The following is a 15,610-nucleotide window of genomic DNA, read 5'->3' as shown; positions in this document are numbered from 1 at the left end:
GGGGCCTTGTCATGCTAGGTGCTGTAGAAACACCTGGTGAAAGACAGTCAGTCCCTACCCCTCAGATCCTACAGTCTCAACAGAAAAAAGGGGGCTAGAGAAACTGAAGTGACTCGTTCATGGTCACACAGCAGGTCCAGGGCAGAGCTGGGAATGAAATTCAGCTCTTCTGACTCCCAGCCCAGTGCCCTGTCAGCCGGGCCAGGGTGGCAACTGTCAGATCCGGCCCATGGGACGATTCCGTCCAGCCCCTGAATGCCTCTGCCTCCTCACCCCCCAGCAGATCTGCTCTACACTATGAGGGTCCTGTGCATGATGTGACCTCGCACACACTGTCTGCGTGAGGTTGCACCGCATGGAGGACTCGGTGTGTAGAGCTCGTATTTCTGTGTGTGACCCGCAAAGGTGCCCCACGCAACTGCATCCAGCCCACAGCAGGGAAAATGTTGGAGCTCCCTGCATGCAGCTGCCCGTAGGAAGAGCCTGTCCCTGCTCCACAGCTCTGACGTGGACAAGCGAGTTCCACAAGCTGTTTCCAAGCTGTGCAAAGCAGGAGTGTTTCCTTCCACACCAATCGTGTTCGTTCCCCCTGGGTTTCACAGCCTGCCCATCCGATGGGAGATGGTGCATGGGACCTTCTCACTGACATGCTGAGCCCTCTCTCTCGCCCTTCTCCTTCTTCATCTAAATAGCCCAAGGGAATCTGTCCTACCTGGCTGGTGTGAGGGCTTTGCTCCAGGCCTGCTGCTAGCTTCCCCTGCCCCAAGCATAGGGGGCATGGCCAGAGTGCAGGGCTGTTCTCTTCTTCCCAGCGGCCCTCATACATTGAAGCAGCCTTGAGGTTGCTGTAATTTGCACTGGCAAGGGGCAAGCAGGGCCAGAATACAGGGAACAAGATTCCCCGCTGGGGTACACTGCCATATCTCCATGGACTCCAGTGGAGCTACACCAGTTTACGCCAGCTGAGGATCTTGGCCCAGCACAAAAATGGCTTAAAGCCATATTACATCCCCCCCAGCCCTGCCCCACTAAGCATCTGATCCTTAGCATTGGTGTTGTCTGTTCCTGTGAACCCCTGCTTGTGCCTGCACTCCCTCTCCCTGCCAGTCTCCTGCCCTCCCCTGTTCCTGCTCCCTGGTTCAGAGATGAGGTGCCCAGAACCAAGTGGAGTTGCGCAGGTGCTTGCTATAATGGCGTTCTCCTATTTGTATATTTGCTCTCTTACACCCTGGCCTTACGTTAACACTGCTCCTAGAACATTATTTGCTCCCCTACCCCCAACCGTATCTGTGCATTCAGCAGCAGGCTTTACTGACCTGTCTATGGTGACACCTTGGGTTCTGTGCTGAGGCGTCATAACTAATTCAGAACCAGTCAGGGTGTAAGGAGTTTAAATCATTCCTTTCAAGGGGCATTTCTTTGCACTTGTCTAGCAGGAATTTGGCCCGCCGCATAGTTGTCCAATTATATTGTTCTGTTCATTCCCTTTGCATGGCCGTGCTGCCCTCCAAAGTCTGCTAATCGAAAGCATTCCATGCCATCAGCAAGATTGGCTGCCTTAATATTCAACTCCCATTCCAAATCATTAATAAACCTCCTGGACACGGGTCCTCATCCTGGTCCATGGTGCACCCTGCTCTGAATTCCTGCTCACTATAGTGGTGGTGCATTGTGTGTGTGTTGGCAGGGTAATGCCATGCCCTAGGTGGGTCATTAGCAGTGGGGATTGTCCCTGGGCTCTCTCCATCTTAAGGTGTGAGCCTCAACTGCTTGAGTTAAAACACCTGCCTCAGTCAGCTTAGCCTGTAGTGGGCTCATCAATCTCTGTGTCACAGCCACTACCAGAAGAGGACAAAAGTGCCACACTGTGTGGGTCATGGTAGGGCCTAGAGGGACCCCATTGTGCTAGGTGCTGCACAGACACAGAGTGAGAGACCATCCCTCTGAACAGAGGAATAGCAATAATCCCCATTGTACAGATGGGAAGCTTAGGCACAGAGAGATTGAGTGACTTGACCAAGGTCCCACAGGGAGTCTGTGGCAGAGCTGGGAAGTGAAAGCTGGTTTCCTGAGCCCTGTCTGATGCCTTAACCACTAGACCAGCCTTCCTTGATGAGAACTGGCCATTTATTTTTCCTTTGGGGCCTGATCCACTGTGCAGTGACGTCAATGGGTGTCTTTCCATTGATGTAACAGGCTTTGGATCAGGTCCTTATTTCTGACCTCAGCTTGCTTTAAATCCATGCTAGGCCTTTAAACTCTAACCCCTGGTCCCCTGAGCTTCCCAGCCATCTCCTGAATGTGAATGGTATTGCCACCTGCTCCTCCCTTAGGCACTATCTTAAGCCTTGAGTAGGGTCCTGGCAGGTTACAGCTCCAGCAGCCAGGCTGCCTTGTCCTTAGCATACCACACTCAACTAGGTCCTTTAAAATAATCACCAGTGCTTCCTGTTATCCCTGTGTGTTGTTCTTAGGCAGTGCAAAGTATATTCCTGGCCCCAGGAATTTCATCGCAGGCATTGATGAAAGGCCTGCAGACCTGTAATAATAATAACCTCCCCCCCCGCACCCTGAAGTAATAAATATCTCCCCGCTAGCTGAGCGCTAGGGGAGGGTATCTGCTAGGGCTCAGCCACACCTGTGCAGAGGATGGGACCTATCCATCCCTCCCCAGCCAGTGGCTAGAAGCTGAAGCTTGACAAACTCAGATTAGACACACGCAGATTTTTAACCTGGGAGACTGGGGGTGGGTAGTGAATCATGGGAACAACTTGCCTTGGGACGTGGAGCTCAAAGTCCTTAAAGCAAAACGGGGGCATCTCTCTAGTTCAGCCAGGAGCTACGGGCTTGAGGTGGGAATTTCTGGTAAAACTCTCTGGCCTCTGTGATGCAGAGGTCAGATTCGATGGTCAGAACAAGCCCCAGTGGGAAGTGCACAGGTGCAATGGAGGGCAGGTATGTGGGGCTGTAACAAGGCAGCCCACTCGTTTAAGGGCCAGGAAGCCCTGGGCCAGACAACCCTGTTAATTAGCCCTGCCCTGCTACACCTGTGTTGGGTGTCGGACTCAGGAGGAAGCGGTAGAGAGTTACCTGGAGAGGACAGCAGAGGCCTGTGATGGGGAGCACAAGGCTGGCAGAGGATGGGAGACTCCAGGTCAGGATCTGGGAGTGGCTCCTCAGGAGAGGGCAGAGAATAACCCAGGAGGAGCCTAGGAGGGGCTGAGGAGGGAGATGGAAAGGACCCAGGCAGGGTGAAAGCTGAACCCAGAGGATGAGCAGAAGAGTGCCTGAATCAGAGGAGAGAAGACAGACCCCTGGGGAAGCAGGGGCTGAGCTATGGTGGAGACTAAGGCAAAGACTTTGTGTTGTGTGTGTTTGGGACGTGATGCCCTGAGTGAGATGGACTTTTGTTCAGAGAGAAAAGACACTGCAGCAAGTCACCTCTGTGGCAAGAGGAGGCTGAAGATCACTGTGGGGAAACTGAGGCAGAGTGCAACCGTGCTGGGTCTTCCTGTGAGTGGGGCACTCCAGGATGGAGTCTTGGGACCGGGATGTTGATTGCAGTCGGGACAGGTGTAGCGAAGGGCAGGAATTTGTCTCTCTTCTGTTTTCAAACCTGGGTATCTCAGCAGGATTCCAGTCCAGCTCCTGCTTACACTCGGGCAACTCAGCCAGGCATTTGAGCCCCAAACAGATGCTGCTGATGGATGCTACCGATGTCCAGCTGTGGGATTCCAAGGCCACATTTGAAAATCAGCCCTGGCCCATCTGTACTAATTTCTCCCCTCTGTTCCCGGCACTGATGTGTAGGTCTCCGGTTGGTCCATGCCAGCATCACCCTTCGCATCCTTGTTTAGAGAGGGACCTGGGGCTGGCTGCTCTCCAATGTACTGGGAGAGCGGCTGTTTTGAATGATAAATTATGCCTTTTTTGAGCAGCTGAGTGACTTTGTTCCTCAGCTCCTTCCGAGCCCTGCAACAAACGCCAGCTGTCCCCAATGATTTATGAATGGCACTTAGCTTACGGCTGTGGGGCGTTTCCCTTCGCAGGCCCCACTTCTGAATGCCAGGAAGAATGACTCCATTGGGCTGGAGTTTATGCCACTGTCCCTCCGCACAGCAGCGAGTCATTAAAGTGTCGCCTGGTGAAACTTCCTGTGGCTGTTTTAAGAGACCCAAATGTGTGGGGACAAAGCTGTCACCAGGGAAGATATTCATCAGATTTTGTTTTAGGGCTCAGATCACTCAAAACCCAGCTTTATTTATAAACTCCAAGCCTTGCAGGAGGAAGGCAGCTACTGATCTGTACTAGTGTCAAGTACCCAGAGACCCTATTGGAGTCAATGCAGATAGATTAATAGATTTTACAACCAGAAAAGACCATCTAGTCCGACTTCCTGTGAGTCACAGACCAGGGAACGTCCCCCAGTGATTCCAACTTCTGGCTCATAACCACTGGTTGAGCTGGAGTATGTCTTGTACCCAGTTTTGAGGTAAAGACTTTGAATAATGGAAAATCTCTCACCTCTCTCAGAAAGCTGAGCCAATGATTCCTAAGCCAATTTCCAGTGTGACTTAGTTTAGCCTCTGCGTCCACTGGCTTTGATGTCCAAATAAGGCCCAGAGCGATGAGATCTAGCTGTAACACTGATGCTGCTGGTTTGGTGAACCAGGGCAAGTCACTTCAATCTCTCTCTGCCTCTGGTTCCCCATCCGTAAAATGGGGAGAATAATTCTTGCCTGTGGGGCTGTGACGCTCATGTGGGATCTTTGGGGCATGTTACTGGTCGGACGTTTCCTTCAGCTAAAGCTTCCCCCTCACCTGTGATGCGTTAGAAGAAACATTTCTTGCGGAGGAAAGCTGGGAGCATTAGCAAAGCTGCGTAGCCCATTGGCCCCCTGCCGTTTGCACCCGAGTCTCACCTGGGAGCATCCCTGTTTCATTGTGCACTTGCATAGCACCTTCCTCTAAGAACCTCAAAACACAGGAAGTCTCCTCAGGGAGATGGGGCAAGTAGAATTACAATAGGGGTCACTCGCTCTCGACTGAAATGCAGCCACCTCAGGGGTGGGAAAAGGCAGCTGTTTCTCTGCAGCATAACAGTGTGAGAGTCAGGAGGTGAAAAAGAATCTTCTATCCTAGGCATCTTGACCCCCAACAGGTTTTAGAGGGTCACTAATAACCCTCCATTTCTTTATGGCTAGATGGGGGCAGGGGAGAACAGTCCTGAAACTTTTTGTGTTGTAGCCTGGGGTCATGGTATGGAAAATCGGTTGAGAATCTCTGTTCCAGGGGGTTGTAACTGCAAGGAAACAGAGTTTTCTTCTCTTCCCTGAAGTTCCTATACCATGCTCATCAGAGTGTCCGAGTGAGTGCCTTCCAGTCGTATGTTACCCAGCGTGACTAACATGTCCTGTGTTTCTTCTCTTCCCGGGGGCAGGAGTGTGCGCAGGGGAGTGTCTTGTGTGGTGGGGTTTTTCCATGTGCACATTGCTCTGTATTTATGTCAGAGAAAGCAAAGGCAAAGAAATGCGCCTGGCACTTGGAGCAGAAGCTGGAGGAGGTTTGGGGTGGTCCTTAGTTCCTGGGGGAGTTAATTCCCTGGGCTGGGACTGGCCCCCAGGAAAGCTCTGTCGCCTGCACAGAGGCGCTTTACTCTGATTGGGGAGAGTCTGTTTGGCTTTGGAATTTGGCCAGGACCTGGGGCTCTTCCTGGCATGTTTCTGTAGAGGAGCTTTGGTGACCGCAAGAGGCCGGGACACTGACCTTTACTCCTCCTGCTGATCTGATTTCACCATGGGGTAACTCCCCTGAGAAGTCCCTGTAGCTGCATCAATAATCAGTTTGGCCCATTACCTTCAGCAACACAGATTCCCCTTGCACCGTGCTGGGACTTCAGTTCACAACAGACTCCAAGAGGAAAGCGTCACGTTCTGCATCACCAGCGAGCAGCACTGCCTCCGGCAGCCCGCCATTGCTCCAGGGGTCTGTCTAGCCACACTTTGGCATCTGACTGTCTGAGGTCTCCTGATCAAGCATTGACCCAGCTCATCCCAGCTGTGCCTGGGAGAGCCAACCGGCCCGCCGTGCAAGGTGTCATATCCCCAGGCTGTCTTTTCACCAGGCTGTGGAGGCGCGATGCAGCAGACAGACACAGGGGCGGGTGAGCGAACACGAGAGAGATGTGCGGTTGTGCAAGCGGAGAACACACTGAGATACAGCAGGAGCAGCCCGACTGCTCTGCATCCTCCTTGCAGACCTGCCTGGCGGGTGTCCTACCCCTGGTCCCTCCTCCACAAATGTGACTATCTGATCATGCAGCTCAGCCCTGGCCAGCTCTGGAATCTGGCATGCCCCTAGGAAACCTGCAGCATCCCAGGGTCTGACGACTTGCAGGGCGTCATGGCTCTGTATTATTGAGATCATTCCTCTTTGTGTTCTCGCCATTGGGTCGGAGGAGGCAAGGTGACGTAAGGGCTAGTCTCAGGCTCTGTGCCTGATCTGAGGCTGGGAGGAAACTCTGTCCGTGTTCCTGCTGATTGTCCCCTATGGGAGCAGAGGAGGCTGTGCCAGTGACTGGCTCCCCCAACCCTGCTGAGCACGCTAAGCAAGCGCAGGCTTCCCCTTCTTGCCACTGCCTTGGCAGACAAATTACACAGGGCGGCTCCCCTGCTGCCTGCAGCCCCGCTCCCTCTCGGGGCTGAGGTGTGTAGTTTGCAGCATGGGTCTGCAGGTGGGTGGGAGCAGGGGAGCAGGAGCCTGGAGAATGGGATGCTAGTGACAGTGGAGCCCCCCACTCTGCGATGGCCTATGGGTGACCAACCCCATACACACCCCCAGTCAGTGGGAGACTCAGGGTCACCCTATATGACAAAGCCTGAGACAGAAGCTCTGAGGTGGGCCTCATGTGATTGCCCAGAGTGGAGCTGATGTTTGGCTGGACCTCAGGAGCCAGCTCCTAAGAGTGGCATGTGTATGGCTTCCTGAATTATTAATAGACTATTATTACAGCGATTAATTATTCATGAGCATTGATTATTATTTAGACAGCACCCGAAGTGTGCGTTACTAGGCCGCAGAATGACCTCCCCGAGAAAGTGCTCTGACCTCTCCCCTCTGTCACTCAGGGGCGTCTGAACACAGGACAAGGCGTGGGCAAGGGGCTGCAGGGAGCTACCCTCAATATGTGGGTGGTGGGGAGACAGGTGTGTTTCCAGCTGTGCTTGTGTGCCAAATCCTGTATCCTGTAGTCAATCCAGAAGCCCAAGAGGAGCTTTCCTGCGTCAGCACGCCGCGAGTCGGCCCTGTGAGGCTGGGACCGTCAGTTGGTATCATGGCCGGGGGGCTACACCTGTAACGCTCTCCGGTTCACACACCCACACGCGCAGATATCTGTGGCCCCAGCCTGGCAGGCACCCAGCTGGGTTTTGTTTGCAATGCCACCTGGTTTTCTTGTTGTAGGACATGGGCTCCCAGTTAGCATATCAGTGGCCGGGGATACCCAGGTCTTTCTTGCTCTCGCTTGTCAGCATCGATCCCGCAGTGCTGGGCTGGCACCCTGCTGGGCCCAGGCAGCCTTTCCCCACAATGGGAATGTCAGTCACCCAATGGGGGAGGACCACCAAGAGGAGACCTGGAGTACCGGGCCCTTTTCTGTAAGGTCGCTGGCTCTCACAGGCCCCCAGGTCTGGGGAGACTGAATGGCTCAGAGGATGTGGAATGGGGTGCAGAGCCTCCACCCCTAGGTCCCTGCTTCCAGTCAGGCCTACGCTTATAGCAGAGCGTCAGGGTTCCACTAAGGGCACCGTGGCAACTGGCCCTTCTGTTGACAGAGACCCCCTCTGACATGGGTCAGGGATTCTGCCCTCCCCATCCCTGCTGGAACTGGTCCTGCTCGGAGGCCAGGCTAGCTAGTGGGGCAGTCAGGGGCGTTTGCCTTGCTGTGGCCCATGCTATAGACCTTGCCTGGGGGGGAGAGAAATGTCTGACTTTGGGCCTGGGCATCCTTCCAGCCTCTTCTCCCAGCCCCGCCTCCACTCGCAGACGTTTCCTAAAGGGGAAGCAATAAGGGAGATAATGGAAGGGTTGAGGAGACAGGGAGAATCCGGCTTTCAGGTTTGAGTAAACAAAGGTGACTCATTCCCCAAAGCCAACGTTCAGGGAGAGCCCAGACAACACAGCCGAGTAATCAGGCCCATTTGCAATGAGACTGGAGTGATGCAGAGCAGATCCCGTGGCGGGTCTCCTCCGGGATGTATTGTCACTTAGGTGAATGCACCATGACCAGCAATGAAATTAATAGGACTGATTTCTGGCTGATGTAAATCCACTGCACTAGAGGTGACTCACCTAGCAGCACAGGGTCTGCCAAATACCAGGCCAGCAGTGCCTCTAGCCAGCTGTGCTGTGTCCAGCAGCGCTCAGTTCCATGTGCTTCCCCCCGAATGGACAGCGGCGCACTAACGTGCCCATAGCGGAGGGCTCTTCCTAACACCAGGCCATTTGTGGAGAGCCTGGGTCTTGAAACATGAGGGATTGGGTTCCCAGCAGTTGTTGTGGGGAGCTGGCTCTTCCTCCTCGTTTTCCAGCTGCTAAGTTACCATTTAAAAAGCTAACAATACATGAAATACTTCCTGAATCGGACTCTTCCATGTGAATAAGGGCAACAGTTGTATGATCATCAATGGGGGAGGGGAGGTGGAGCTAGGAGATGGCCAGTGGGAGGGAAGCAGGTTCGTATGATCTTTACTGGGTGGGGAAGTACCCATGAGAATCATTCAAGGATAGAATTTGATGTCTCTCACGATATATTTGTATCACAGTTGGTGTAACTGAGGAGATGCTTAATATTTATAAATAAGTCTAATCCTTTTGGGAGTCTTCTAAGCTCTTGTCCTTCCTGACATCTTGTGGCAAGGAGTTCCACGGGTTAATTACACTTTGTGTAGAAAAGTATTTACTTTTGTTAGCTTTAGATGTCTTGCCTTTTAACTGAATTGGATCTGCCCTAGTCAAGGCAAGTGAGAGTACTGACTTTATCTTGTCTGTATTCATCATTTTATAGACCTCTGGCACGTCCTTTCTTATTCACCTCCTCTCTAAACCAAACAGTCCTAATCCTTGTAAGCTCTATGCACATGGAAGTATTTCTATGCATAGGATCATTTCCATTGCCCTTCTCTGGATCACTTCTGTTTCTGCTATATCCTTTTTGAAGGGTCTAGCTGCTGTATTGTTTGGTGATAGATGACTACGAATGAGGTAGGTAGATAGATCACCCAGAGCAGCACACAGTATTCCAGGTGAGGGCACATCACTGATCTACAGAATGGCATTAGAATAGCTGCACTTTCATACTCTATTTTTTCTTTATCCCTTTCCTCCCTAAACATCTTGTTTGTAATTCTGCCTGCCTGCCACTGTGCACTGAGAGATTCCCATTGAAATGGCTGTGATGGTGCCTCGGCCTTTTTCCTGAGTGGTTATGGTTAATTTAGAGCTCATCACAGAGTAGGAGTAGTTCAAAATGTTCCTTCCAACATGCATTATCCTGCACTCATAGCCCGTTGCTTTGCCCTAATCTCCTAGATTCACTGAACCCTTCCTTACGGCTTCTGCTAGTATTCACTCAATTAAATCAATGTCATGGCAGCTGCAAATTTTACTGCTTCAGTTTTCAGCGAGGCGTCCTACCAACGCATGGGACATTGAAGCACAACACCGTTAGCCGTGTCAGAAAGGGGGTGTTTGTGCCTGCCCTTTGCTTTCGGTCTTTAACCCAGTTTCTAATCCAGGACAGTTTACCTCGCACCCTGTGATGACTTAATTTCCTTAAAACATCTCATGATGTGCTTGGTCACAACTCTTTTGAAAGCCCATCAGCCATGCCTCCCTTATATACTAGTTCAGTTGTCCTCAACCCTTTCCACGCTCTCCTTCTGTCTAGCCACCCCCCTCTTGCTGTTTAGAAATAAGGGAAGGGCAGGTTGACTACAACACCCTGTTACCTATTGATGACACACACACCGTCAGGCCCAGAATCTCTGCGTTAGTTAGTTGACTCCTTCAGAGAATTCCAGTAGATTGGAGAGGCACGTAATTCAAGCTGCCCTGGGATGAACTGCCCCATTGTACTTTGTCAGCCATGTCCCTGCAGGCTGGCACATTTTAGAAAATAAACAGATCAAATGATGGAGTGTTTCCTCACTATCATGCCTTGTATGCAATGCATGGTGTCTGGCTTGGAGATGGGCTATCCCACTGCAATGTGATCTACTCAGCGGACCATACCTAGAGAGGAGGTTCGATATATCTTGCTACAATGTCTTGTGAGATCCACGAACAAGCAGGGCCCTGTCTTGGCCTGACACCTGACATAGTCTGTGGTGCTGTATATGGATGTGTGTAGCTGAGATTGTAAACTCTCTGGGCAGGGAGTGTTTTTAGAGTGCCCATTACACTGGGAGACTGATCTGGACAGGTGCTGCCCTAATACACTAACTAATTGTGACCGATGACTCTGATATGCAAACTGCATTCTGTCTGGGTTAGGATGGGCCAACTCTCATTGCTGGCCATCCCGTGTAGCACCATGTCTGGGTGGCTCTTGCTGTAGGCTGTCCCATGCCGCTCCCTCTGATTGGGCGATGATGGGGGGATCTTGCTGTCGGGTGTCCTATGCTTCTGGATGCATGCCTGGGTAGGTGTTCGGTGTAACATCTTATTCCTTGAGGCCACAGCAGGATGGCCCTGAGGGTCTACCTTACCATCAGGTGTCAGAGTGGAATGGCCACCATACTGGGACATGGGCCATGGTGCCAGAGTTCAAGTGCTGCAAGGTGGGGGTGGGTCCATGTCCTCCCATGTGTGGCTGGTGACCTGTCCAGTCTCAGTCTGATCAACCACATGGCCGCTGCCATCCTCAGCACTCTGCCTGTGTTGCCTGTTCTTCTCCCCAAAGGCTGAGCTTTCCCCAGTAGCCGTGCCTGGGACCATCCTGCAGGGACTGTGCCAGAGGGGTTGGCTCAGACCAGACCAGTGGGAGCTTTGTGTCCCTCCATTGCCAGCCCTGTTCTGCCTGCTCTCCCCCTCGCCAAGGGGCCTGACCCTGTGGTTTTCTCTTGCCAGGAGTGCCCTCCCGCGATGTCCTCCTGGTCTCAGCCATCATCACCGTCAGCCTTAGCGTCACCATCGTCCTGTGCGGGATCTGCCAGTGGTGCCAGCGCAAACTGGTAAGTGCCGTGACTCGGTGGTGGGGGGCCCTGCTGCCCTGCCTGGGTTAGGAACAGCTAGGGGGTGAGGCTGCTGGGTGGCACACAGTATACTCACCAAGGTACGCCACTTGGGGCACGGCATGGGGAATCCACTCTGCAGCAGCAGCATCCACGATGGTGGGGAACGAGAGCAGTATGAGACAAAGGGCAGGGAAACCAGGGCAGTCAGGAGAGGAGCAGCCACCCAGGGCCAGGACTCGGCCAGAGAGGACCAGGGTCCAGCAGAGTAGCTGATTTAAAGCAGAGAGGGAGTTTGGGGGAGCGTCTCCTGAATGAGGAGTGTTACGCCCCAGAGCAGAGACTCCACAGTCTCTGGCGATTCCTCACCTGTAATGGTGGGACCCAAACCCAGCCCCTCACCAGAGCACAAAGATGGGACCCCCCGGGGGGGCCCCCTGTCATGGAGTCCCCGGGCGATGCTCTGGAACTGCTCCCTACGAAGCCAGTCAGGACTCTGGGGAAGTCTCCTTTTTGTGAGCAGCCTGTCTTCAGAACACATAGCTCACACAACTTCCACTTTCCTGGGTCTGACCTCGGAGCATTCAACATCCTCTGCCCCTCCATGTGCTTCCCACAGCGAGTCCGCCCAGGCAGGCTTCTGGGGAAGCCAGAGGGCCCTGCACCCCAACTCCGCAGTCAGACGTGACTCTCAGCCAGCCAGTAAAACAGAAAGTTTATTAGACAACAGGAACACAGTCTCAAACAGAGCTTGTGGGTACAACCAAGACCCCTCAGTCAAGTCCTTCTGGGGGGCAGTGAGCCAGACAACCACGTCTGCACTTCACTCCACTCCACGTCCCCAGCCAGCCCCAAACTGAAACTCTCTCCAGCCCCTCCTCCTCTGGCCTTTGTCCCTTTCCTGGGCCAGGAGATCACCTGATTCCTTTGTTCTCCAACCCTTTAGCTCTCACCTTGCAGGGGGGAAGGGCCCAGGCCATCAGTTGCCAGGAATCAGGGTGTTGGCCATTCTCTGTGTCCAGACACCTGCACACACCTGCCCTCTAGGGCTCTGCAATGATCATACACCCTTATCCCACCACCTAGATACTTAAGAACTGCATAGGGAAAACTGAGGCACCCCACAATATTCAAAGGAAACATTAAGAACAGTCCTGCTTCATCACACCCCCACCCCGGAAACCCCCCCTTCACCCATGCTGACCAAAGGGCAATGTGGCTCCCCCCCAACTTCAGCTGCTGCAGCTTTCTTCACCTCTGAACCATATCTTAGAATATAGGACAGCCAGCAGGTCCCCTGCCCACCCCCCACAGAACATGGGGCAGCCCCAAATTCAGCGCAGGCACCCCCAAATTCAGAGCAGTCACTAAGGGAGGGATCTTGCTGCTAGAAATCTGGGTGCCGTGCAGTGCTGTTGCTGACATGGTTGGCTGGCTCGACCAGGTGCAACACCTGGCAGTTTCCTTTCTTTACATTTCTCTCTCTCTGTCCTTCTTCTCACCTTGGATCAAGCCATGGGTCTAGCAAGATCCTTCTCCCAGCTGTACCTGAATTCTTCAGAGGAAAGGCAGTCCTTCCCAGAATGCAGGGAGGAGGGGTGGGAATGCTTTCCTGGCCCATGCAATGGTGCACTTGGGTTCTGAAACATGACAATGTGATCCCCTGCCTTAGCTGGTATAGACATGTTCCCACTGATGGGAGTGATCATCTTCACACACACACACATCCTGCAGAGAGGCCAGCAGTAGGGAAATCTACAGTCCCCCTGCCTGGAGGAGGTCAGAAGGGTCAGAGCACTGAGCAGGGACCAGCTCCGGCCCATCTCAGGCCCCACTTTGCCCCACTGAGTTTTCCTTTAAAGACAGAGAAAGCAATCGAGACCAAAGGAAAGGGCCGAGCCTGGAGGTCAGGCTTCTCTGAGCCCCACACCACACTTACGTCCTGCACAAGGCCAGCACGCATGGGGAGTCGAAATTCCCCACCAGGCACACGGCTGACCAGGAGAAGATATTGGCCAGGCATCAGCAGAGCCCAGCTAGCCTGCCTTACACTCCAGTGCAAACAGACTTTGGTCATACCCGCCGCACCCTGCACTGGCTGGAGAGGCTAGGGTGACCAGGTGTCCGGTTTTCGACTGGAACACCTGGTCAAAAAAGGACCCTGGCGGCTCTGGTCAGCACCTCTGACCAGGCCGTTAAAAGTCTGGTTGGCGGTGCTGCCGCGCTAAGGCAGGCTAGTCCCTACCTGTCCTGGGGCACCACACTGCACCCCGGAAGCAGGCAGCAGGACTGGGTCCTAGGCAGGGGAGGTCACGGGGCTCTGCGTGCTGCCTGAGCACCAGCTCTGCACTCCCATTGACCAGGAATCGTGGCCAATGGGAGATGGGCGGGGGGGCGGTGACTGCGGGCAAGAGCAGCATGTGGAGCCTCCTGCTCCCCACCCCACCCCTCTGCCTAGGATCCAGACCTGCTGCCACTTCCAGGGTGTACACAGCCCCCTACGCTGCGCTGCTGACCGGGAGCCAACCAAGGTAAGCCTGCACCCTAACCCTGAGCCCCAACCCCCTGACCCATTCCTGAACCACCCCCAATCTGGAGCCCCCTCCTGCACCCCAGACAACTCATCCCCGGCCCCACCGCAGAGCCTGCGACCCCAGCCCAGACTTCTCACCCGCCCTGCACCACAACCCCCTGCCCCAGCCCAGAGCTCCCTCCCACACCTTGAACCCCTCATCCCTGGCCTCACCCCAGAGCCCGCACCCCCTCCTGCACCCCAACCTCATGCCTCAATCTGAAGCCCCCTCCCACACTCAAAATCCCTCAACTCCACCCCTCAGCCTGGAGCCCCCTCCTTTACCCCAAACCCCTTATCCCCAGCCCCATTCCAGAGCCTGCACCCCCAGCCGGAGCCCTCACCCCCTCCCACAGCCCAACTCCCTGTCCCAGCCCAGAGCCCCCTCCCATGCCCTGAACCCCTCATCCCAAGCCCCACCCCAGAGCCTGCACCCCCAGCCGGAGCCCTCACCCTCTCCCACACCCTAACCCTCTGCCCCAGCCCAGTGAAAGTGAGGAAGGGTGGGGGAGAGCGAGCCACCAAGGAAGAGGGAATGTAGTGAGCGGGAGTGGGACCTCAGGGCAGTCTGGGGATGTGCATATATACCCGGGGCAGGGGGTGTCACCTCCTGAGTCCTGCAAAGTCTGGTATGTGGCACCAGCAGCTGGCCGTTGGCTATGTGCTGCCTGCTGATGAAGTCAGGGCTCTCACCGGCTCAGGGCTTGGATCTGAAGAATCTAAGGCTCTGCCCTCAGTTCACCCTAGCACTCACCTTATACCTCGCAGAGCCCTCTTCCCCTGTACAGTGTAGGAGGCAAGGTTGGGAGGTGCTATTTGGATAATTCGTACTCATGGGACTTTCTTCAGTTCCATGTAACAGCTGCTGAGAGCCACTGTGCCCCTGGTGGAGGATGGGCAGGGATCCTGGGGCAGAGTTAAGGTGATTGTCAGAAATTTAATCATGCAGTTCCTGAGTTTGGAGAGTTTTTAAAACACCTGTAACTTTCCCCTAATGTTATTTTACAGGGCACTTTATTTTCAGACTTAATTCTGGTCTAACAAAACTTAATCTCAGGGAATAAGATGTTTCATTTAGACACACACTGATGCTGCTTTTTATGCTTCTTGAAACTGAAAACTATCAAGGCTTGATTTTCCGCCTTCCCATTTCTAAGAACACACTTGCCTGTCTGAGAAGTAGCATCTTCCATTCACCTCTGTTTGGGGTAGCAGTTGTTTCTTTAATTTGGAATCTCAGCAAGATCCTTTACTTATCAATCCATTCAGATTGTTAATTCAATAGCAAAGAGACAAAATGTAACTTTCGTAACAGCAGCCCTCGCTTTCCCCAGCAGAAAGAAAGTTGCTTGTTATGAAAATCAGCCGCAGCCAAATAAATCTTATTGCGCTCATGGGGTGTCGGGGAACAGGAACAAACTGGGGTATGAGATGGGGGTTAAGATGTTCCCTCTTCTGTGTAAACAAAACTGCAGAAGATTTGAATAAGGGGGGGATGCTGAGGGCACAGCATGAGGCGTAAGAGGAGGACAGGTACAAGGGAGAGGAGTTTAATTAGGGGTGCACAAGTAGATGTATATGGAGACACATTGGGGTTTGCAGTGAGAGGCATAAAGGAAGTAATTTGGGGAGCACAGTGGGAGGTGTAAGGGGAGCCACTTAGGGCATTGGTAACAGGTAGAAGAGCAGTCAGTTGGGGTTCACAGGGGAGGGTTAGTAGAGGTGCCACCCCTGGGTGTGTGGGCAGGCTGGAGTCCAGGGCCCCTAGAGTCCCATCCCGCAGTGACAGTAGTGCAGCCGTGAGAGG

The 15,610-nt window shown here is 53.6% G+C and overlaps 1 protein-coding gene across 7 annotated transcripts in view; it reads left to right on the top strand.

The window, feature by feature from the left end:
- The window catches only part of SYT7 (synaptotagmin 7), a 167,091-nt gene that overhangs the window by 72,079 nt on the left and 79,402 nt on the right, over positions 1–15,610 (top strand). For all 7 annotated transcript variants that reach the window (XM_043516628.1, XM_038407376.2, XM_038407375.2 and 4 more), the window contains exon 2: positions 11,128–11,231. In XM_043516628.1, the coding sequence (XP_043372563.1) occupies positions 11,128–11,231 (104 nt within the window). The remainder of the gene's footprint in view (positions 1–11,127; positions 11,232–15,610) is intronic.

Source organism: Dermochelys coriacea, chromosome 6 (genome assembly GCF_009764565.3).
Source record: "Dermochelys coriacea isolate rDerCor1 chromosome 6, rDerCor1.pri.v4, whole genome shotgun sequence".
Taxonomy (NCBI): domain Eukaryota; kingdom Metazoa; phylum Chordata; order Testudines; family Dermochelyidae; genus Dermochelys; species Dermochelys coriacea.
This window is presented reverse-complemented; position numbering and strand designations above follow the sequence as displayed.